The following is a 24,565-nucleotide window of genomic DNA, read 5'->3' as shown; positions in this document are numbered from 1 at the left end:
GCCTACCTCCCAAGAGCCTGGTACACAGCCCACCCTCAACAGGCATTAGAGACATGGTCACCAAGCCTAGGTTCCGGTTGTCCCAGAAAGGACAGCTACACAAGAAAACCTCCAAAGCCTCTAAGAGTCCATCAGACTGAAAGGCAGGGCCTGGCACATAGGCAGAGATCAATAGTTGTGATTCTTCCACTGGTGTGTGGTCTTATGTTCCCTGGAGGCATATTTTCATGGTGTCCCTAAGATGTGAGGAAGCAGGGCAACTTCGTGTGCTTGGCAGTCCAGAGGGGAGTGGCACGCTCCCAGCCCCCTGTACCCTGAAGTGCCCTGGGACCTGCTGGCTCCCTGTGAGTCTCCCGAACAAAGCACAGGTGCAAAGACCACCTGAGCAGCTACAGTGCCAAAAGGTGAGGGAGAAACAGTGCAACAAAAGGACTTGTGACTGAGGGGTCTGGTCCTTGGCTTGCTGGAATATTCAGAGCAATCCTTCCTTGAGTGCCTACCATAGGGCTGACCTTCTGCTAGGCCTTGATCTGCCCTGTTTCTTAATCTTCTCATCAAGCCTAAGGGGCAGACGGTATTAACCAGGCTCACTGAAGAGGCATGAGTTTCCTGGGGTCAAGTGCAGGGCTAAGGCCAGGCTAAGAGGCATGTCTGTATCAATTAAAGGAAGGCACTCTGCAGGGCTTGGTCTCAGTCCTCAGTGTCCCTATGGCCAGGCGTCCCATGGGAGGGGTCAGCCTGCACATCTGTGCCCAGCAGCCCCAGGAAGTGGCAGAACCAGGGCTGGTACACACACTTCTTCCCTCTGGTTGAGTGTGCCGACCATCTTTCATCAGATGCACTTGATCTGGGTGGACGCTCTGAGCTTCTAACATGTGTCCATGTCAACAATAACGATGCAACTTTTTGGTCCCTTGGGCTGGTACACACACTTCTTCCCTCTGGTTGAGCGTGCCGACCATCTTTCATCAGATGCACTTGATCTGGGTGGACGCTCTGAGCTTCTAACATGTGTCCATGTCAACAATAACGATGCAACTTTTTGGTCCCTTATCATATCATCCTGCAGAAGAGTCCTAGAGACCTCCTGGCTCTCTCTCCTTGCTGCTATAATTCGCTGGACAGTGCAGCGCCAGGGACCCCCAGGTCCCAGGCCCTCTGCTTCACTCCCTCCTGTTTGCCTACTGTTCACTGTCATCCAACTCCCTCCTCCTGAGTGTCCTTCCAAGGCTGCCCAAAAGCCTTCAGTGGCTCCCCAACACCCCAGGTGCTGAATTTGAATGCCCTTGTCAGACTTCTCTAGCCTCCTAGGGACATCTGCTATGCTCTCCAGCTGTCTCCTTTGTCACCCCAGTCCCACCCTGTGACTCCACATTCTCAGCAGCAGCAGAGTCACTTGGTTCTGTGCCTGAGCCCCAGGCCTCTCGTTCCAGGCTTTTAGCTGGGCTGAATTTTTCAGCTGTGACAGGATGGACATTGTGGGCTGGATTGTTCCTTGTGGTGGCAGCTGTGCTGGGCACTGTCAGATGTTGGCGGCAGCCCTGGCCTCTACCCACTGGATGCCAGTAGCATTTCTCCCATCAGGACAACCAAAACATCTGCAGAGATTGCCAGAAGTCCCCGGGGGCCACAACTGCCTTTGGATGAGGACCACGACCTACGCTGGCCCCTCTGCCTACCTGACTTCCTCCTTACCTGCCTAGCTTCTGTCCGCCTTGTACATCTCAACTTGGTTGTCATTTCCTCCAGGAAGTCTTTCCTGACCCCATGATCCTATGTCAGGCTGGGTGCCCCTGCTGTGCTCCCAAGGTGGACAGCTTTGGTCACATGTATTTTCACTGCCCTTTCACTTGTCAGTCTCTTCCCCTCCTGGGGACAAGCACTCCTGAAGGCAAGCACTTGTGCACCTAGTTCCCTGTACGTGGGGCCCAAGTCCGTACCTGCGAACCCTAATACATTACCCCTGACGCCCCTCTTTCCCTTGCACCTCTCTCACTCCCTTACCCATCACTGAGGCCTCTCCATGCTGAGATCTTTTCCCAGTTTGTCCATTGCGCTCTGTCTCCACCACCTCCTCTGTGGTCTCAGCGGCTGCCTTCTCTCACCTGGATTACAAACGACTGTAATCCACTTGAGATCCCCTCTGATCTCTCACTTCAGACACATTTTTTTTCAGAACAGAGTTCTAAGCACTTTGCCCCCTTGGCGAAATCCTTTCCAAGACTCTCTGATGCTCAAGGGGTGCCTGGGTGGCTCAGTGGGTTAAAGCCTCTGTCCTAGGCTCAGGTCATGATCCCAGTATCTTGGGATCAAGCCCCCCATCGGGCTCTCTGCTCAGCAGGGAGCCTGCTTCCTCCCCCTCTCTCTGCCTGCCTCTCTGTCTACTTGTGATCTCTGTCAAATAAATAAGTAAAATCTTAAAAAAAAAAAAAAAAAAACACTTTCTGATGCTCTTAAGCAAAAAACTAAAGTTCTTAACATGGCCTGTAATGCCAGGTTTGGGGTGGCCCCTGCCACCTCTCCAGCTTCATTGGATCCACTTTTTCCTTTTGCTTTGTGCTTTCCTTTCTTGGCTTCCCTTCATTTCCCCTAAAAGCAACAGGTACTCTGTCCTGGCTCTCCCACCTGGAGTGGAGACTGAGGTGCTCGGCCCAGATCCCCTCTGTGGGTGTGGCCTACATCACTATCGGACCAGCCTCTGTGCAGCTGCACAGTGTCCTGTGCTCAGTAGCAGCCCTATGGGCATTCAATGCTATGTGGAGGCAATCTTGACACATTTTTGAATTTGGATCTTGTCAGTTAAGTCCAGTGAGATCCTGGAGCATGCCCCTGGGGCGAGGGGCCTGGCTTACACACAGTCCTATCTCCCACCACATTTCTGCCTCCTAGCCATGGGCTCCTGGCTTTCTCCTCCACTGTCTCTGCTCATCAACTGTTATGACCCTCTGCCCCCCACCCCCGGGGGCCTGGACTCAGGTGCAGGGTTGGTCTCAGGGTTGGGGTCAACACCTGCTTCCTTGGGCCCACCTGTTGGGTGGGGCCCAGATGCCAATGAGGGTCTTCCCCTGCTCCTATCTCTCTAAGCCTAAGGGCATGTGACATTGAATATCAAAACCCATCAGACTTTCAACAAGATTAAGCATGAAAGAAATGAGGGAGCTTTTGGTTGGTCTTTGAATGAATGTCCCCCATTTGCAATTCGGGAAGTGCCCAGCCCTGGCTGGGACCAGTAAATACTGATGGCAAAGAGCTGCACCTTACCCTAGGCACTAGCCTAAGCTGCCCTCTGCTAGCAGCCAGCCAAGGTCACCGATTGGCCCATGAGGGCATACAAAAACCTAACCTCTGACCCCTTTTGGGGACAACTCTGAAGGGCCAGCCCAACTCAACAGCTTGTTGAAGGATTGACTGAGGTCTTGATTCTACTTCATTGTGGATCAGCTTCTCCCTCTGCCCAGTCCTGCCTTCCTCATGCATAGATCTCCTGAGAATGTACCCTAATAAGTCTTCCACATGGAAATGTGTCTTCAAGTCTATTTCCAGGGAAGCCAGCCTAAGACACTGCTCCAAGGACTTCGCTGATATGCCTCTGATATCAAGTTAGGTTGTATTTCCCTTATGGTTAACTCTCAGATCCTCACAGATTAAATCAAATCCTCCTTGAAGAGCTCCATACCACTTCTTTACAGCATTTATCATAATTGAAACTTTATATTCCTGCAACTGATTATTATACTCTATCTTCCCCACTAGACTAAGTTCCATGAGGGCAGAAAATCACATCCATTTTTTGCTCATCGTTCAATCCTCTAGGTTTAGAGCAGTCCTGGCATATGGGAAATGCTCACTACATACATGGTGAATGAAGGAGAGAGTGAACGAATGACTGCCTTTTGAATGAAGAGATGTTAAAAACAATCCTAAGGCTTTAAGGGCATTTTTGAATGCCCTTAATAGTAATAAATGCTTTGAGAATGGATTTGAAGTTTTGGTAGTGGTCAAAAATTACGAGGAACTAAATTTAGTTAATGATAGTGGTTATAGTATTGGTGGAGACCATGTGTGACCAAGAAGTAACCAGAATTCCACTCCTATAAGGCTCTTCCACTGTTTCTCAGAAGTGAATTCTCAAAGAGAAAGAATTTTGGAGTGGGGTCATAATGATCATGAGATATGTAGGTGTGAATTTTGATGAAACACATTCTGAGATCTTTTTAAAAATCACTTTTTCTGGGGCACCTGGGTGGCTCAGTGGGTTGGGCCACTGCCTTCGGCTCAGGTCATGATCTCAGGGTCCTGGGATTGAGTCCCGCATCAGCAGGGAGCCTGCTTCCCTCTCTCTCTCTGCCTGCCTCTCTGTCTACTGTGATCTCTCTCTGTCAAATAAATAAATAAAATCTTTAAAAAAAAAATCACTTCTTCAGTGTGTATCTAGCATTGTGTTCAGGACAATAGAAGCTTCAGAATAAATGTGATGCCCAACCTCTGTCACCCATCTGAATATGAGGAGTTCGTCAGAAGCTTCAGAGCAGGACAGGGTAACCAAATGTGTCGTGAGCTTTGAGCTCACAGTTCTAACTCATTCCCATTCCTGACAAAAGTACACGTCTTAAGGATTCATGTTCCATAAAATCTGAAGGTGACTGTTCTCCACCTACAATGACGAACTTGAAAGTCCCAGCATGAACACCACCACCCAATGTTCCTATTATATTTTTCTGGAGTTGCTAAAAAAGTGATGTGAATTAGTTTTATTGTATGCATGTAGATCTCAGCTGAGAACAGGCAGGAGTGCTTATCACATTTATTAAAAGTGAACACAGACAGTGGCTGGGACTATGTTTATTTATCTTGTGCCTATGTGTGGGAGACTGGCCCTGTGACATTAGTCACATCGTTCCCTATGTAGGTGGGGGTGCTCCTTTTTGAAGTCTTAACTCTGTCAGAAGTTCAGCTGGACTTGTGGTTGGTTTTCCTATCAGCCCAGCCTGAGGAAGATATGCTAATGTCATCACATGTACTCATTCTGAGCTCTACTGAGAGAAAGGCCTTTTATAGCATTAAAAACCATAGGCCATGTCCTGCTTTCTGTGTGAATTTAACAGGGTAGAGTCAAAACTGTAAGTGCCCTTGAATCTGATGTACCTGCGTTCGTATCACATATTAGCACTGTGACTTTGAGTGGGTAACTTAATCTCTCTGAGTCTCAATTTCCCCATCAGTAAAATGGAGCTAATAATATTCCTACCTCATAGAATCCTCTTATAAAGGATCTAGAGCTCATCATCTCTTGGTAAGGGGTTAGGAAACTTTCAAACTTTTCAAGCCATGGAGGTAATAGCAGTTATTAGGCATATCTACTCTTTTTTGCCTAGCTGACATCCTTTTCTCATTCTTTTCCATCCTGATTTTCCTTTGGAGAACACATTCTTTTGCTGTCAGTCCCTGAGATGTAGATGGGACAGACCTTCTCCCTGGCTCCTGGGAACATCAGTGATCTCATCCTGGCCAGTGGAACTGGTTGTGGTTGGGCATGTGACTTGAGGTGTCCACTGAGTGTCTTCCTTGGGAAATGTGAAAGACCTGTTTGTAAGGAAGTGTTTTCTTTCCATGGGGCTGCTCAGTTGTAGCATATGTATAGAGACGTTGGTGGCCTTTATGTGGGAATCACCTGAGTGAGAGTGAGGCTAACGTTGAGGACAGCAGAGCAGGGAAACAAAGGGAGAGATTCTCAGGGAATCCACAGCTCAGGAAACTAGATTAAGCCAAGCCATGAGCTTCTTAGGTATGAAAATCATTAATTTCATTTCTTAAGTAACTTCATTTTGTCCCATAAGAACCCTGATAGTCTAGCAAATCATAGTAACCTATTCCATATGTTAATCTTTTGAATTTACGAGTCTTTTCTTCCAAATAATTCAAAGACTATCTCATAGATACAAAAAACTTAGAGATGAAGGAGGCCTTCAGGCCTACCTAGAATGGCAGACAGTAAGTCTGTGACTCAGCTGGCATAGGGACCCAGATTTTCCACCCCCCCAGCCAGCACGCTTAAGCATCCCTGCCTCTCCAGGTGTGTCTGCCTCCATCTTTCTCACACCTGAGCAGAGCCACCTGTGTCTTTCTTCTCTGAGGTGCCTCCTCCTTCTGTCACCACATTCAAGGAGTGGTTCTGTGCTTTCCTCATTCCTTCCACTGAGGAAGATGTGTTTCAAGAGAAGGAAGTCCAGGTCTGGGGTTTTTTTTTTTTTTTTCTTTTCTTTTTAGGTGTGGGTCTTGATGGAGCCTAGGCCAGGGGGCCTGAACTGTGGACATAGGACTGTTCAGAGCCCAAGGCCTTTCCTCAACCTCTACCACCTCATGTGTGGATCCTTCCAGTAGCTGCTTATGAGTCCCCCACTCCCAGCCTCTTTCTCCTTTATGTTATCTTACACAGTGTCCAAATCATCTTCCAAAACAATTATTCTGGTCATGCTACTTTCTTGTTGAAAAACTATCAATGACTCCCTATTGCCTATAAAGTGATGTCCAAAGTGCTTCACCTAGTGTCCCCCAAAAGCCTGAAAGGGTCTGTGCCCCTCCAACACAACGAACTCCTACCTAGGGAAGAAGTAGTCACTTGGAAGAATCAAGTCCATTCTGAGCTCTGTTGGAAAGGAAAACATTGTCCCTCTCACAATGTCCAGCATCTTGCTATCTTTTGATTAATTCTGATGCTATCATATAAAAATCATTCCCCCAGCTACCTTCCTTTATTAGTTCACAGTTCTGTAGGTCAAAATTTGGGCACAGCATGGCAAGGTTCTTTGGGTAGGATCTTACAAGACCCAAGTCAAGATACCCGCTGGCCTGCATTCTTACCTGGAGCTCAGAAATCTCTTCCAAATTCAGATGGCTATGGCACATGGAAAAGGCCAAAATGCCAGAGATATTGATCTTGTCATCCTGTAGCTGCTGAACTGATGCCAGCATCACTTATCTCCAGAGGACTTGTTACATAAGGAAAATAAACCCTTGTCTGGTTGAATCCACTGCTCTTTGGGTTTTCTATGATATGCAGCTGAAATCAATCCTTAACCAGCTCCCATGACTATGCTATTCCTACCACTCATCCTATTTCTTTAACCTCTTCAAGGTTCTTCTTCCACATCCCTGCACATTGATATTCCCCAGCTTCCATTCCTGTCCTCCTCCCTCATTGTTTCCCACATGACTCAGTGGTGCCTGAAGCTTCCCAAGTCACAGTGAATCCAAATCCCAATAACTAGCCCAGATATACTAGCCCAGATACTCCTCCATAGCACCAGACCAACAGGTCTAAGTGCCCAGGGAACATCTCTATGCGCCTGTCTCATATACAGCGCAATTATCGCTGAGTTTGCTAGCTTTTTCACAGTTCTGCTATTCCTTCCACTGGACCGAGATTCCCTCTTTGTTCCTCACCTACATACCCAGCTAGTCTTGATGTCCTAGCAGGTCTCTTTCTAATGACACCAATCTCCTCCCACATATTCAATCCTACTATTTTCTATAGGCACTCACCATCTCTCCTGGGCCTCTGCATTAGCCTCTTAACCAGGTCCTCTGCCTCCCATCTACAACCCAAACTGGTCTTTTAAAAATGCAAATCGACTCATGTCACTCCCCTTCTTAAAAGCCTTCAGTGGGTCCTGGGCCACGAAAGCACTCCAATGACTTCGTGATCCAAGCCCTACATATCTTATCAGCACCCCTTAGGTTACAGCCACATAAAATCACCTGCACTTTCCCGAATTTGCCATGATTTTTCTCACTTCCTTGCCTGGTTATCCTCTCTGCCTTATAATTTTTGGAAATTGTACAAAAACAAAGTGTCAAGTGAATATTTAAGAGCCTGACTTGGACCCTTGTCTTCCTGAGCTTTTTCCCACCTATGCGTACAGAAACTCCATGGTAAAGACCTGCCAGAATCCCAGAGAGTTTGCATTGTTCACTTAACAGAATTGCTTAATTAATCAAAGAATTCTTTGCATACCCCTTTGAACCAATTTGATCAAAATAAATATCAGTTGCCTTTGTCCTCTTCTATACATTCTCATTCAAAATTTTACCTTTATCCAAAGTAAAACATCCCATCCCTCTGCATTCAGTGGGAAAGGAGATGTTTACTTTAATGTGCTAAATTAGGGGTTTCTTCTCTTCTTCTTTTTCTTCTCCTATTAAAGTTTACCTGCCAGGATCCTGGAATTCTAGGACCCGGCTCCTAAAATTTTTCCAAGGAAAAAAACCAAGGTTCTGCTGACTCAGGATCATGGCACCGCGGCGGTGGTTATTAGTGGAACATACTAGACGCCCGATATGGATTCAGCTCTTTCCATCTCACTGTGAAAGCACAGACCATCTCCAACTCACAAAGAAGGCTCCCTGCGCTTGCCAGGAGAAGACAGCAAAGTAGCCCCCAAATAGCTAGTTAAGCTAATCCTCTTACATCACTCCACTTGAGGCAAGATGACAACATAAGGGCTTTAGGAAGAAGGAAATTAAAAGAATTATGCCCAAGTCTCTATTTGCCTGAAGAACAGATCAGCCCTCTCCCCTTCTCTCAGACTCTGTGCCCCACCCTTGGGATGGAGGAGAGCCACTCACCCTCTGTGTGACAGGCTTGCCATCCTGGATCTGCACAGCCAGCCCCAGGTCAGACAGCCTGCAGTTGCCAAGGTCGTCCAGAAGCACATTCTCTGGCTTCATGTCCCGGTAGACAATGCCGAGGGAGTGGAGGTGCAGGATTCCACAGGTCATCTGGGCCGAGTAGAAGACCACCCTGCTCATGGCCAGGCCCCGTGTGCCAACATTGTAGATGTGGAACTTGAGGTCCCCCCCATTCATCAGGCTCATGACCAGGCAGAGATGGGACTTGCTCTCAAAGGCATAGGCCAGAGAGACGATGAAAGGGCTGCTGACTTTTTCCAAGATTTCCTTTTCTAAAAGAGCCATTTTCTCACCACTTTTCTTCTTTAGCCGCTTCTTGTCCAGTTTTTTGCAAGCATACATCTTACCAGTGTTTTTCACCTGGACAGCACATACCTTAAGGGGAGATAGAAAGGGACCAGATGAGGTAGAGGTAGGAAGCACTGGGAAGTAAAGGGAGCGAAGTTGATTTGGGGTGTGGAAGGGCAGAAATCAGGTGAGGTGAAAAGATGGCAGGCTTCTGAGAAAAGAGAAGCTGTACGTAATAGGGGTTCTTCAATAGAGAGCTGAGACCCCCATGAGGTACCACTATACCTCCCACTAGGTGGGCCATAATGAAAAATAAGGGGAAACAGCAAGTGCCAGCAAGGGTGTGGAAAAACTGGAACCCTCATGCATCGCCGGTGGGAACCTAAAATGTGGACGATTTTGGTGGTTCCTCTGAAAGTTAAACATGGAATTGCCACATGACCCAGCAATTCCATTCCTGGGCATAGATACAAGAGCAATGAAAACAGGTCTTCAAATACACGTACATGAATGTTCGTAGCAACGCTGTTCACAATAGCCAAAAGGTGGAAACAACCCAAGCGTCCATCAACAGATGAATGAGTAAGTGAAACATAATATATCCACAAAACAGAATATTCAGCTATAAAAAGAAATGAAGTACTGATATACCTATGTCGTGAATGAACCTCTAGACACTATGCTTAGTGAAAGAAGCCAGACACAGAAGGTCATGTGTGGTGTGACTCCATTTACACGAAACATCACAGTCAGCAAAACCATGGAGACAAAAGACAGACGAGGGATTGCCAGCGGCAGTGGGAGGGGTTGGGGAGTAACTGTTAACTGGTACAGGGGTGATGAAAATGTCTTGGAACTCCGTAGAGGTGATGGTTACACAGCATTAGTATGAATGCACTAAATGCCATTGAACTGTATCTTTTAAAATGGTAGGTGGTTAATTTTGTTGTGTGAATTTTACCTCAAAACATGTCTTTCTCAGACTCACCTAGGTAGCACATACACTAGAAAATGTTTTTCTACTTAAAAAAAAGAAAGGGCTGATTACAGCAGTGGTATATAGCTGATTCTAGACTTTACTTCAAGATAAGTGTTTTCTCAGATATCTGAAGTTTTCTCAAATTACATCCATTACCACAATTAAAGGGAAAGGGAGAGGTCCCGCTGTCCGTGTGTTGCTATCATTCTCCAAAGTGACCGGGGCACTTCAGTGTGCTTCTAGTGTAGACCCCTGGCAAAGATTCTTGGCCAACTCCACATTTTGTTTCTTTTTTTTTTTTCCACATTTTGTTTCTTTCCTATGCCACTCTCATTTTATTTCCTGTGGTGACCAGAAAAAAGATGTGAGAGTGAGTTAGGAATTCTCCATAGGTGGCACTGAAATTAGTTGTAAGTAAATTCTCTTAAGATTTTTTTCTTAAAGGCAAAACAAACCCCTTTTATGTTGTGTACTTCACTTTCCAATCTGGCCATTCTGAGATACTTACCTCCCCAAATCCACCTTTCCCCAGGACTCGGAACTCCTCGAAGTACTTTTCTGACACCGGCTGCATCTCAAAGACTTTCCACTGCAGAAACTTGTCATAGAAGGGGCTGGCCAGGAAATCCTGGAAGGGCTGGTCCTGCAAGAAGGCCATGACCTCGGCCTTGGCCTGTGCTACCAGGGCTATCTGTTCTTCCTCGGCGGAGGCTGCTTGGCACTTGGTAGCCAGTGCTGGGCTGAGGAAGGGGTGTGGGTGCCCTGGAGCAGGGGCAGCCCCACAAGTGGCCAGCAGCCCCTGTAGCATGCTGCCTTTGACAGGGCCCTCTTCAGCCAGCTCCCAGCTCTGCACCTCCTCCAGGAAGGCCACGGCCTCTTGGTACCGGGGCACAGTGGCTAGAAAGTCCCGAAAGAGGCGACGGCCAATGGGTTGCTGCTCGCACAGGCTGTTGAAGTCCTGAGGCAGGGACTGGCGGAGCTGGGTGCAGCTCTGTGGCCCAGGCAGCGCCAGACTCCGGCGCCGCCGCTGCAGCTCCCTGCTGTCTCCGTCTGAGGACTTCCGGGCTTGCAGGTAGGCCGTGTTGGCGATCAGGTTGTCCAGGCCCCCCATGTCGACCATGACTGAACACAGGGTAAGCTCCCGGCACAAGAAAAGGAAGGCTGGAAGGCGTTGGTGGGGACCCAGTCAGGTCTGGGGGCCAGCTGGCTGGTTTCCTTGCCTGGTTCAGTAGCTTCCAGAGGATTTACAGCGAGAGCCCTCTAGTCTGTGGGTGGGACTGGTGGAGGGTACAGAAGGAGGTTTCTCTGGTAAGAAGCTTTGCTGGCTATGTATAGCTGGCCAGGGAAGGGAACACCACAGGTCACGCTCCTGGCCCCTAGAGGAAAGCAGCCTGACACACCTGTGGGGGCTACTTGTTCATCATGGGAAACTTTTCCAGACGCCTCTGCTCCCTGAATAAGCAGCTACCACTCTCCAAAGGAAAGGAGTCCCCATCAGGTGGTCTGCTGTTTGTTGCTTACAGCATTATTTTGTTAAGCTGTTTCTAATTTGACCTGTCTCCTGCCAGGCTCAAGCTATGTAAATGCTTAGCAGCGCCAAGCCAAGTCAGGAAGAGGAACGGTGAGAAGCAGAAGAGGTTTTCTTCCTTGTCTAGCAGTCTGACTCAGAGCAGGTTCCGGGGGGGTTGGGGGGGGAACACTCTGAAATTTTGAGTCCTGAGATGTGTTCCCAGAGGCCCTCGGGGACTCGCGTTGTGGCCCTCGAGTGGGTGGTGGCTTTCCCACAGCCACTTGCATGCTGAACAGCCTGCAGCTATTGTCCAGTTATGGCTTTCCTCGTTCCCAGGAGCCTGAGATCTCAAGTACTAGGCTATGAGAAGAGAGGACGGTCATCTTGACCTGAAACTTCCCATGAAGTGACATAAGCAGAAAGAGAACACCACTTCACCACCTGTGGTTGCAACGGTCCTGAGGGCACAATCTACTGAGCAGAATCTGAATGTGAAGGAGCCTCCTGCGCTGAGAGGCTGGGAGCCCGGGCAGTGCGCTTTCAGGCGTGGCCCCTCCACATCTTTGCCAACACCCCCTCAAGAAGCCAGGAAGCTTCCCTTCACAGAGATCACTCAGAGCCGCCCCAGACCACGACCTCACAAAGAACAGAAATTGGTTTAGACAGAGATCAGGCTAAGAACCTCTGCTCCAAAAATAACACTTGTGTCCTACAGGGAAAGAGTACTCGGGCTTTTTCTTCACAAAGCAAGGCTAAGGCAGCTTAAAAACAAAGTCATTCAGTATTATGCCAGAGATTAAAAGGGAAAAAGAGAAAGAGAGAGAAAGGAGGAGGGGAAAAAAAGCCGGTCAGCCTTTTTCCAAACAAACAACTTCTAGCACACACTCTTGTCAAAACATCGTCATGACCGCCTCCGTCTGCCTGTCAGAGCCTGCCCACCGTTCCCCAGAGAAGATACACGCTTGGCCTCACGCTCCCAAGAATTATGTAATGACCTCGTGGGTGCCCTTTGGCTTTGCACTGCTGAGCTGTAAGCCATCACCCCTATAGTAGAGATGGATCAGCCACACCAGGGACCACTGCTCAGAAGAGGCCATACCATCGGCTTTGAATCTCACACAAGAAATGTTGGTGCTTTTTTTTTGTTCTTGGGGCCACATTTCTGAGTAGTGAAAAATCAGTCTGATTTCGCTCTTCAGGAGGAAATGCCTTTTCCTGTGTTTTTTATGAATACAATGGCAATTTAACAGGGCAGAACTTTGAGAAAATGGTAGAACTGTCATCACATAAATATTTAACCTTATCACTGGGGAAAAAAAAGAATACTTTTTACTGACGACCGTGCATGCTATGAACTGCTTGATTCCACTTGGACTAATACTTTATCTCTCGGCATCACTTCACCCAGCACTGCCCAATAGAAATATGCAAATCACACGTGGAATTTAAGGTCTTCTAGTAGCCACAATAAAAAAGGTAAAGAAAAAAATGAGTGAAGCTAACTTAAAAGCCATTTCTTATTTAGCCCAGTAGATGCACAATATTATCATTTCAATACATGTAATTGATATAAAAGTTGTTAATGAGATATTTTACATCCCTTTTTTATACCCTGAGTTTTTAAAATATGTTTGTATTTGACACTTAACTACATATACATCTCAATTCAAATTATCTACATTTCAAATGCTCAGCAGACATATGTGGCCCATGGCTACCTTATTGGACAGCACAAAATTAACCCTTCCTTACTTAGTTTTGTCATTAAGTAAGAGAAATTGTTCTTAGGTTTGTTTGTTTTCTTATCAGTAATTCCACAGACCATCTGTGTAAAAAACAAAAACAAAAACAAAAACAAACCTTCACTCTCTTATTCACTAAAAATTATCTGACTGATGAGAACACAATTTAGATAATATTTGAACACCAAGTTTAGAAATTATATAATAACTACATGTTGCCTACTGGCAATTTAAAACAGAGTATCATTATTTTTAAGTTTTACCCACCTGCAGAAAAAAAAAAGAGGTCTATTTAAAATGGAACATTTTGGGTGCCTGGGTGGCTCAGTGGGTTAAGCCTCTGCCTTCAGCTCAGGTCATGATCCCAGGGTCCTGGAATTGAGGCCTGCATGGGGCTCTCTGCTCAGCAGGGTACCTGCTTTCCCTTCTCTCTGCCTATTTGTGATATCTCTCTCTGTCAAATAAATACTTTTTTTTTTTTAATCTAAAAAAATTAAAAAATAAAATGGAACTCTTTGTATGATTACTAACAATTAGAGTCCAGGGCTTTTCCCACCTTGATGAAACAGTAACTGTAGATCCAATTAAAGAACAGCACTGTATCCTTAGCTTGAGAAGCAGAGCCAAGGACTGGGCACATTCAGGATACCCTGTGCCTATGGAGAAAAGTACAAGAAAACCTGGACTGGAGATGTGAACCAACGGTTACAAGCACTAACTCCAGCCCCCCTTGGGAGAGCTGAATCTCAGCTCTAGGGAGGCCTAGCTGTGTGATTTTTAGCAAGTTACTTAACTTTTCTGAGCTTTGGTTTCATATCTGAAAACAGTAATAATCAGTGTTGATTCTTAAGTAGGTTCTTTAGAGAATTAAATGCCAAATCTATCATCAAGATTTAATCTAAAATTGTGCTTTTCTGATACACAGAGGGGAGGTAGGAAGGACCTAAGCAATGTGGAAGAAGGTGGGCTTCTGTGTGAAATGCTCACCTGGCGTAGAGCAGCCAACTCAGGGTTTACGTGATCTTGGGAAGTTGTGGGGTCTGGTGCAGCTGGAAGACAGAATAGATGTGTTAAGTAAGCGATAGCACTACTTCTAACGATAAACTATTCCAATGAAATGATTTACGACATTGTGCCATAAAAACAGAGAGTAAACTCTGTCATGTGTAAAGAGGAGATATTTCATTTGGGAAAAAAAAAGTTTTTATGATGGGGAAAGCATGAAATTATTTTACTACATTTTATGGCTAATTTTGTCATAATAAAGAAAAAATAATGCTCTTTACCCACGTCTTCCATTACATTTTGCAGCATGTGGTTTAAAGCATTACTTCTGATATGTATGTTCTTCTTCTTCTTCTTCTTCTTTTTTTTTAAAGACTTTATTTATTTGACAAAGAGATAGAGCCAGAGAGCACAACTGGGGGAATGGCAGAGGGAGAAGAGAGAACCAGGCTCTGCACTGAGCACAGGGATCCTGATACCGGGCTCCATCTCAGAACCCGGGGATCATGACCTGAGCTGAAGGCAGATGTTTAACCATCTGAGCCATGCAGGCATCCCTGATGTGTATGTTCTTAAATTTTAAAATACTCTGCTGTCATATGACATTTGAAACTCAAAAAACACTAAAAAATTAGGTTAAATTAGTGGTATGGTAGGCTTGGTTTGTTTCTCTAAGGATTCTTAACATTGAAAATACATCCTAGGATAAGGAAAATAGTGAAGCAAAGTGTCTAGAGAGAACATGACCCTCTTTTACAATCCACAGTTTCCTGCGTGGCTCAATAGCACATGTATTGGAGGATGGAGAATTATGAAATAATATAACTTGACATGATGTGATCTCAGAAACAAGATATTTTGTACATTGAATGTAAGTTCTGAAGTAGACTAATAAGTTAGCATTAGGATATCCAAAAAAGCTAGATTATTCTTCAACTTCTGACTTAAATCTTTCCATAGAAAAGATTTTGCAGGGCGCCTGGGTGGCTCAGTGGATTAAGCCGCTGCCTTCGGCTCTGGTCATGATCTCAGGGTCCTGGAATCGAGCCCCGTAGCGGGCTCTCTGCTCAGCGGGGAGCCTGCTTCCCTCTCTGTCTCTGCCTGCCTCTCTGCCTACTTGTGATCTCTCTCTCTGTCAAATAAAATAAATAAAATCTTAAAAAAAAAAAAAAAGAAAAGATTTTGCTTTTTTCTTTTAGTAGAAGCCCTCTACTGGAAGGAAAAGCAAAAGGGTCTTTATCCTTCCAACAGGAGCCGAGCACACTTTATATGTGAATAGTCTGAAGAAGTCAAGAATATCTTATTGGTTAAAATTTGTTGAATACTAAACAGAGAACAGAGGGAGTTAGAAAATTTTAGACTACTGTTTACTGCAGTTACAGAATTTTCTCACAAAAAATTAGTTTTCAAGCACGTTGTCTTTTCTGTTGAAATACTGAATAGTAAGACCAATGAGTAGTCCTTCTGGATTTTCTTCAGCAGAGTTCTAGAGACATCTTAAGTTTTCTCAGTGAAATTAGAAAGGAGTGATACACAAGGTATTTTCAGAGAACTAAGTATAAAAATCATACAGGAGATAAAAATCACTATTTTATCCAGCATTTTAAGAGATATTTTTTCTATGGAAAATCTCAAACATACATATAGGTACAGAGAATAGTAAAATGAACTTTCCCATTCTCATCACCCGATTTTATTATTGGCATTATTAGCATTTTGCCAATTTTCTTTCACTTTCATCTAACACCCTCTTGTTTTGCTTGTTCTTATTATTTATTAATTTATTTATTAAGAGAGAGAGCATGAGAGTTGACGAGGGGCAGAAGGAGCAGGAAAGAGAGAATCTTTTTTTTTTTTTTGGAGATTTTATTTATTTATTTGACATAGAGAGAGATCACAAGTAGGCAGAGAGAAGGGGAGGCAGGCTCCGTGCTGAACAGAGAGCTCAATGGGGGGTTCGGGGAGTGAGGGTTGGGGGTGTGGGGGTTGTGGTTGGGGGTGTGAGCGTGGGGGGGTGGAGTGAGTGCTCTCTTCAGAACCCAACTCTGCTGGCCCTCTGACCTTGGACTTCCAACCTCCAGAACTGTAAGTAAATTTCTGTTGTTTATAAGCCACCCAGTCTATGGTAGTTTGTTATGGCAGCCGGAGCAGGCTAATACGGCAAGACAAGATGGGAGGTGAGCCCCTGGGGGATGCAGATCAGAAAAGGGCAAAGTCAGAGAGAGTATCTGTGAACAAATAGGCCAGTGATCAGCATAATGATCTTGCCATTATCACCCTTAACACAACTACCAATATTTTTTAATATAATCTATTATCCAGAAAAAACCCTGTATGTGTTAAGCCTTGACATGTAGGGGTTTCTTTATTACCCAACCCAGTTTAGCTTATCTTAAAATTGTTTACAGCTTGGGTATGTTACTACTTCTCCCTGGCCAAAGGCTATCTGAAAACACCCACACATGTATTCATTCATTCAGAACACTGAGTGAGCATCTGCTATGTATCAGAGAGCACAACCAGGTCCTACAGGTGCAATGTGGATGAGAGCCCAGACATTTGCCTTCTTTCTTCTTCTCTTCAATATGTCTTTATTGGGAACAACCATGTGCCTGGCATTGTGCTGGAGCTCTGGCCACAGTGGGGAGCCAAAGCAGATGTGGTCACTGCCTTCATGGAACTTGTCATCTAGTGAGGAAAACAACATTAAATGTGTGATTCTCCACATGTGTCAAGTGATCCAGCAGAGTTTATGTGATACCATGACCATGCAAGATAGGGGAATTGGCCAGACAGTTCAGGGGGCACTGAATGTTGTTCTGAAGGGAAGGGAGGGAGGGGAGGAGCATTTCCAGAAGCAGGAGCAGCCCATTCAATGTCAAAGACCAGTGGAGTGCCATGAATGAGACCGCAGGGACAGCTAGGAATCAAACCATCCTTTTAACGATTTGGTCTCTGTCCTAAGAGCAAGGGGAGGCCCTCAGAGTGTTTAGCCACATAACATGGTTTATATTTCTGTGGGTTCTCATGATCAAGGATATTTGAACTGACTCCTGTGTTGTGCCGCATATTCTGGGGGTAGGGGGTTGCCAGGGAGAGATAGTTAGTGTAGTCTTGGTTAACTGTTTAAATGTGCTATTTTAATAAAATATTGAAACTCAAAAAGATTTAGCAGTTCGGAGGTCACTGGGGAGCTGGGCAAGAGCAGTTTCAATGGTGTGGTATGATGAAAGCTTTATTAGTCAGTTCAGTAGAGAATGGAAGGAGGTAAATTGGAGGCAGCTGGTATAAGCTACTCTTCTGAGGAATTTTGCTCAAGGGTATGATCACTGGAGTCAGTGGCCAAGGTAGGGAGGGAAAGATCAGATCACTGTAGGAGAAGAGGTCAGGGAATTTAGAAACAAGGGTACAAAGCATCATCCATGTGAAGATTAAAATCACCAAGAATTACCCAAAGGGAAGTGATGGACAAACTGACAAAGAGCGGTGCTAGCATTTACAAAGAACAAAGGAGAGTGACTGGGAAGACTGTGATGAGTGGTGGTCTAATGACCGGAGAGTCAGAGCTGGGAGGGAAGCAGCAGCAGAAAGAAACGAAGGCATCTTGCACATTGCCAGCTTCAGTAATATGAGGGAGCAGGAAGATTGCAGAAGAAGCAGGGTCTTCAAGGGAGGGACAGGTTTCAGTGAGAATAAGAAAGTGTGGATGAAACCAAGAGCTAGTTCTTTGGAAAGATAAAAATAGGTAAACTTTAGCCAGACTTAACAAGAAAAAAAAAAAAAGAAGAAGAGAGAGGACCCATATACACAAAATCAGAAATGAAACAGAAGGAACAGCTGACACCACAAAAATACAAAGGTTTATCAGATGCTACTATAAGAAAGTATATGTCAACAAACTGGACAACAAGAAGAAACAGATAGGGCGCCTGGGTGGCTCAGTGGGTTAAAGCCGCTGCCTTCGGCTCAGGTCATGATCCCAGGGTCCTGGGATCGAGCCCCGCATCGGGCTCTCTGCTCAGCAGGGAGCCTGCTTTCTCCTCTCTCTCTGTCTGCCTCTCTGCCTACTGGTTATCTCTCTCTGTCAAATAAATAAATAAAATCTTTAAAAAAAAAAAAAAAAGAAGAAACAGATAAACTTCTAGGAACATAAAATCTTCCAAACCTGAATCAGGAAAAAAGAAAATCCGAACAGACCAACCAGTAATAACAAAATTGAATCGGTAATCAAAAAGTGACCAACAAACAAAAGTCCAGAGCCAGACGAATTCACAGGTGAATTCAACCAAATACTAAAAGAAGAGTCTGTGCCTTTTCTCCTCAAGCTATTAAAAAAAATACAAGAGGAAGGAAAGCTCCCAAATACATTCTAGTGAGGCCAGCATTATCCTGATACCCAAACCAGACAAATACACTAAAAAAAGAAAAGAAAATTATAAGCCAATATCCCTGATGAACATAGATGCAAAAATCCTCAGAATAGTAGCAAACCTCATTTAATAATATATTGAAAAGATCATGCACCACCATCAAGTGGAATTTATTCTGGAGATGCAAGTACAGTTCAATAGTCACAAATCAATCAACGTGATACACCACATTATCAAAATGAAGGATAAAAAATCAGATGATTATCTCAATAGATGCAGAAAAGCATTTGAAGAAATTCAACATCGGTTCATGATAAAAACTCTCAACATACTGGGTTTAGAGGGAATGAACCTCAACATAATAAAGGCAATATAAGGAACACACAGCTAGCATCAATGGTGAGAAACTGAGAGCTTTTCTTTTAAGACTGGGAACAAGACAAGGATTCCACTCTCCGTACTTTCATTCAGCGTAATACTGAAGGCCCTAGACACAGCAATCAGACCAAAAAACAAAAAACAGAACAAAATAAAAAAGGAATAAAAAGCATCCATATTGGCATATTGGTAAGGAAGAAGTTAAACTGTCACTATTTGTAGAGAACATGATAATATACATAGAAAACCCTCAAGATGCCACAAAGCAACTATGAGAACTCATAAATGAATTCAGCAAAGTAGCAGGTCACAAGAGTAATACACAGAGATTGGTTGTGCTTCTACACACTAATAGTGAAGTAGCAGAAAGAGAAATTAAGAAAATACTTCAATTAACAATTGCACCAAAAAGGATGAAACACCTAGGAATAAACTTAACCAAGGAGGTGAAAGACTGGTTTTCTGAAAACTATAAACTTTAGTAAAAAGAAATTGAAGACAACACAAATGAATGGAAATATGTACCATGCTCATAGGTTAGAAGAATTAATATTGCTAAAATGCCTATAACTACCCAAAGCAACACATAGATTCAGTGTAATCCCTATCAAAATACCAAAAGCATTTTTTTTCCAAAAGCATTCTTCACAAACTAGAACAAATAATAGCAAAATTTGTATGGAAACACAAAAGACCATAAATAGCTAAAGCAATCTTGAGAAAGAACAAAGCTTGGAGATATCACAATGCTGGATTTCAAGGTATACTACAAAGCTGCAATAATTAAAACAGTATGGTATTGGCACAAAAATAGGCACACAGATTAATGGAACAGAATAGGGAGCCCAGAAATGACCCCATGATCATATGGTCAATTAATCTTTGACAAAGGGGGCAAGAAAATACAATTAGGGGGGTGTCAGGGTGGCTCCGTGGGTTGAGTGTCTGACTTCAGCTCAGGTCATGATCTTGGGGTCCTGAGATTGAGCCCCACATTGGGCTCCATGCTCAGCAGGAGTCTACTTGTCCCTTTCCTGCTGCCCCTCCCCCAGCTCATGCTCTCTGTCTCAAATAAATACATAAAAAACATTTTTTTAAAGAATATATAATTAGGAAAAGACAGTCTCTTCAACAAATGGTACTGGGAAAACTGAACAGCTACATGTCAAAGAATGAAACTAAAGCACTTTCTTACATCATCCACAAAAATGAACTCAAGGTGGATTACAGACCTAAATGTGAGACTTGAAATCATAAAACTCCTAGAAAAAAACACAGGCAGTAATTTCTTTGACATCAGTCATAGATGTCCCTTCTCAGCAAGGGAAGCAAAAGCAAAAATGAACTACTGGGATGACTTAGACCCTTGACTTATCAAGGGGTCTGTCTATACTCACTCACAAGACCTCAGTTCCAGGCCTTCTGTCCTCAAAAAAATTAAAAACAGAATTCCCTTATGACAACAATTCCACTACTGGGTATTTACCCAAGGAAAATGAAAACACTAACTCAAAAAGATATGTTTATTGCAGCATTACTTACAATAGCCAAGAGAGGTAAATGACTAAATGTCCATCAACAGACAAATGGATAAAGATGTGGTATTTATATACAGTAGAATATTACTCACCACGGAAAGGAATGAGATCTTGCCATTTGTGATAACATAGGTGGACCTAGAGAGTATTACCTTAAGTGAAATAAGTCACACAGAGAAGGACAAATACTATGTGATTTCACTTGTATGTGAAATTTAAAAAATAGAATGAATGAGTAAACAAAGAAACAAAAGGCAGAAACAAACTCTTATAAATATAAAGAACAAACAATTGGTGGCCGGAGGGGACTGGGGTAGAGCATTGGGTAAAATGGGTGAAGGGGTGTGGCAGATACAGGCTTCCAATTATCAAATCAATGAATCATGGGGATAAAAGGTATGATATAGGGAATATAGTCCATGATATCATTGTTTGGTGACAATGTTATGGAACCTGGACTGGATCCTGGCAGAAGAACCAAGCGACGCTCAGAGACTTTGGGAGGATGGGAGGTTTATTTAACAGTGGGTTCAGACAAGATTATTCTCCAAAGGTCTGAGGCCTGAGGACAAGCAGGGAGGGGAATTATTACCCATCTACTTCCACATACTTGGTACTTTTGGCGTGTGCAGGAAACAGGGTAGGAAAGAAGAACCTGGAAGGGCTTTGGGACAGGGACTGGAATTCCCTTGCTGGTTTGGTCAGCCATCTTAGAGTACAGCTTTTCCTTATCAACAGATGTTAGCTACACTTGTGAGCATAGCTTAATGTAGAGACTTGTCAAATAACTAGGTTGTACACTTGACACTAATGTCGTATTGTATGTCAACTATACTTCAATTGAAAAAAAAAAGTGAAGGAAACTTTGAAAGATGAGGATGGAGGAAATTTTGTTGGGGTAACTACCAGAAGGCACAAAGGAAGTTCAGAATTTGGGAGGAGTTGGGGAGGAGTGAATAAAAGGAGACATAAAGAACTACTTGGGGTTAGATTTGAGAGAATGTGAGGTGACCTGGAAAGTATGGGTTTCTTGTGTTTTCAGACTTAGCGAGGAATGAAGGGCCAGATGAGATTGATGGTTCAGCAACTCGACAGTGGTGGCCAGGCCCTGAGAGTTGAGGCAGGGAGTGGTGCTGGCCTGGATGCTGGAGCTGAGCCTACTAGTCCTTCCTGACCACTGTGTTGTGGGAGGTCTTATGGGGAGTACTTGGGCACCCTCCCACCTGGTCCATGTGCATGGAGCTTGCAGAGGGGAGGTCTGAGCTGAGCTGGAAGGATCTGGAGCATTTTTGTGGTTAGATGCAGGTTTGAGGTTGCATCAGGACTTTAAGGGTAATTCCTTTTGCTTTGCATCCACCCAGGACCTAACAGCAGGGCTGCAGTGGAGGTGGGAGGGCTCCAGCACTCCCTAAGCTTTATCAAGAGGTCTGTATGTACCCACTCACAAGACCTCAGTTCCAGGCTATCTGCTGACAGAAGCCTAGCACTACAGCTCAGGGCTGTCAAGTGGTTTTGAAAGCAGAAGGTATGGAAAAGATCCCAGTCCATATTTTTTACCCTTAAGTTTTAAGCCTATTGTTAGAAAAGTTCCGAGTTGGTGTTGTTCAGTGAGGTGATTAGAGTTCAGTGAGGAATTGCAGGGTACACTAAAATCTCCATCTTATGACTCATGGCAGGTCTAAGACTGTACATGTAAAACCCTGAAAAATATTTTAGAAGAGAGCTGGGATGAATAAGACATTTTTCCTTTTTAAAAATTACCTCTTCCATTACTGATTTCTTCTGCATTTTGATAAACTTCTTGAAAATGAAACACTTCTAATGAACTCCAAGGAGCTTTCTCAGATTACCTCCACAGGGGATCAGAACAAGATCAGAAACACAATTATTTTGATTTGAGTGCTTTCTTGAGGAGTTGAACAGTAAGACAAATGGAACAACCATTAATGCATTTTCTTGTATTTTCCATTTAGTGGCAAATATGAAAGAGTGTTGGTTGTAGTCTCAAATAATAATATCCACCTGTCTTTTAAAAATATATACAGGTTTATTTTAATATGTATTATTGAATGAATTTATTTTAATTACTGAATGAAATTAATTATATGAATAAAATATACAGATCGATGAGTTTTGACAAATGTATGCACTCATGTAACCATCACCCAAATCAATATATGCAACATTTCCATGGCCACTGAAAGCTTTCTTGTGCTCTTTTCCAGTCAATAACCCCAGTGAGAGGCAATCATCTGATTTTTTTTTTAAGATTTTATTTACTTATTTTATTTGTCAAAGAGAGAGAGAGTGAGAGCATAAGCAGGCAGAGCAGCAGGCAGAGGCAGAGAGAGAGAAGCAGGCTCCCTGCTGAGCAAAGAGCCTAATGGAGGACTCGATCTCAGGATGCTGGGATCATGACCTGAGCCTAAAGCAGCTGCTTAACCAATTGAGCCACCCAGGTGACCCCACTCTGATTTCTGTAGATTAATTTTGCCTGTTCTTGAACTTCATATAAACAGAATCGTACAGCTAAGTACTCTTTTGTGTCTGGATTCTTTCATTCCACATAATGTTTTGAGACTCATTCATGTTGTTGCATGTATCAGTAGTTTTTTGTTTTGTTTTGTTTTGTTTTTACTGCTGAGTAGCATTCCATTGTATAAATATACCACTATTCTTCTGTTGATGGACATTTGGGTTATTTCCAGTTTGTGTTATTATACATTGAAAAAATGCAGCTTTGAATATTCATCTACATCTTTTTTTTTTTTTTTTTTAAGATTTTATTTGTTTAGGGGCGCCTGGGTGGCTCAGTGGGTTAAGCCGCTGCCTTCGGCTCGGGTCATGATATCAGAGTCCTGGGATCGAGTCCCGCATCGGGCTTTCTGCTGAGCGGAGAGCCTGCTTTCCTCTCTCTCTCTCTCTCTCTCGCTCTCTCGCTCTCTCTGCCTGCCTCTCTGCCTACTTGTGATCTCCGTCTGTCAAATAAATAAATAAAATCTTAAAAAAAAAAAAAGATTTTATTTGTTTATTTGACAGACGGAGATCACAAGTAGGCAGAGAGGAAGGCAGACAGAGGAGGGGAAGCAGGCTCCCCACTGAGCAGAGAGCCTGATGTGGGCCTCCCTCAATCCCAGGACCCTGAGACCATGACCCGAGCCAAAGGCAGAGGCTTAACCCACTGAGCTACCCAGGCACCCCTCATCTACATCTTTTTGTGGATATAAATTTTCATTGCTCTTGGGCAGAAACAAAATTGCTGAGTCATAGGGTAGAGGTACAGTTAGCTTTTTATGGTACTGCCTTATGTTTGGCTGTTCCAGTTTTCATTCCCACCATCAATGCATGAGAGTTCCAGGTCCTCCACATCCTCACCCAGACTTGATGTTAAGTCTTTTTAACTTGAGCTATTCTAGGGGGTGTGTAGAGGTATTTTGTTGTAATTTTAATTTGCATTTCTGATGAGAAACTTTAGGCTAGGCTCCTTCTCATGTTCTAACTGCCTATTTGTAGGTCTTCTTTTGCGAAGTATCTTTTCAATTCTTTTGCCCATTATCCAGCTCTTTAAGCTTTTGTTGAGAATATGGCCTCATCAGGCAGTTATCTGTTGATGGCTCACATTCTTTAGAGGAGAAGCTATACGCTGTGCAGGCACTGACGCAGCAATGGCAGAAATCAGATAAGCTGGCTAAAAGCATGAGATCTGGATCTTTTTAAACAGTTTAAATTTCCCAGGACAATTGTAGAAGCAACCATTTTATCTGTAAAAACCTCCATGTGCTATTTCAGTTCTGTTTCAGAACACCAAGAACAATTACTCACTCACTTCAGCGTAAAATTAGGGTTAGGGGAAATATCTAAAGGTAGTGTCACAGTCCATATAACATCATATTTTTTCCATATGGAGTTATATCTTAAAACATAATTTTATTCAAGGACTATCCCAATTTGTGTCACAATGAACATATGCTAAAAGCTCACTGAAAAGTTTTGCTTTACGAGTTAGCATATTAAAAAATGACACAGGGCACCTGGGTGGCTCAGTCCGTTGAGCGGCTGCCTTAGGC

At 43.9% G+C, this 24,565-nt stretch overlaps 1 protein-coding gene across 1 annotated transcript in view; it reads right to left on the bottom strand.

Annotated features, from left to right (window-relative positions):
• GRK7 (G protein-coupled receptor kinase 7) overlaps nt 1–11,075 on the bottom strand; it is a 30,252-nt gene extending 19,177 nt beyond the window's left edge. The window contains exons 1-2 of the mRNA XM_044255069.1: nt 10,464–11,075; nt 8,626–9,063 (exon numbers count right to left, since the gene is read on the bottom strand). Coding sequence (XP_044111004.1) covers nt 8,626–9,063; nt 10,464–11,075 — 1,050 coding nt within the window. The remainder of the gene's footprint in view (nt 1–8,625; nt 9,064–10,463) is intronic.
• Between the last annotated feature and the right edge of the window lie 13,490 nt (nt 11,076–24,565).

This window comes from Neovison vison, chromosome 6, assembly GCF_020171115.1.
Source record: "Neovison vison isolate M4711 chromosome 6, ASM_NN_V1, whole genome shotgun sequence".
In the NCBI taxonomy this organism is placed as follows: domain Eukaryota; kingdom Metazoa; phylum Chordata; class Mammalia; order Carnivora; family Mustelidae; genus Neogale; species Neogale vison.
Note: the sequence above shows the minus strand (reverse complement) of the source record. Positions and strands in the feature narration are given on the sequence as shown.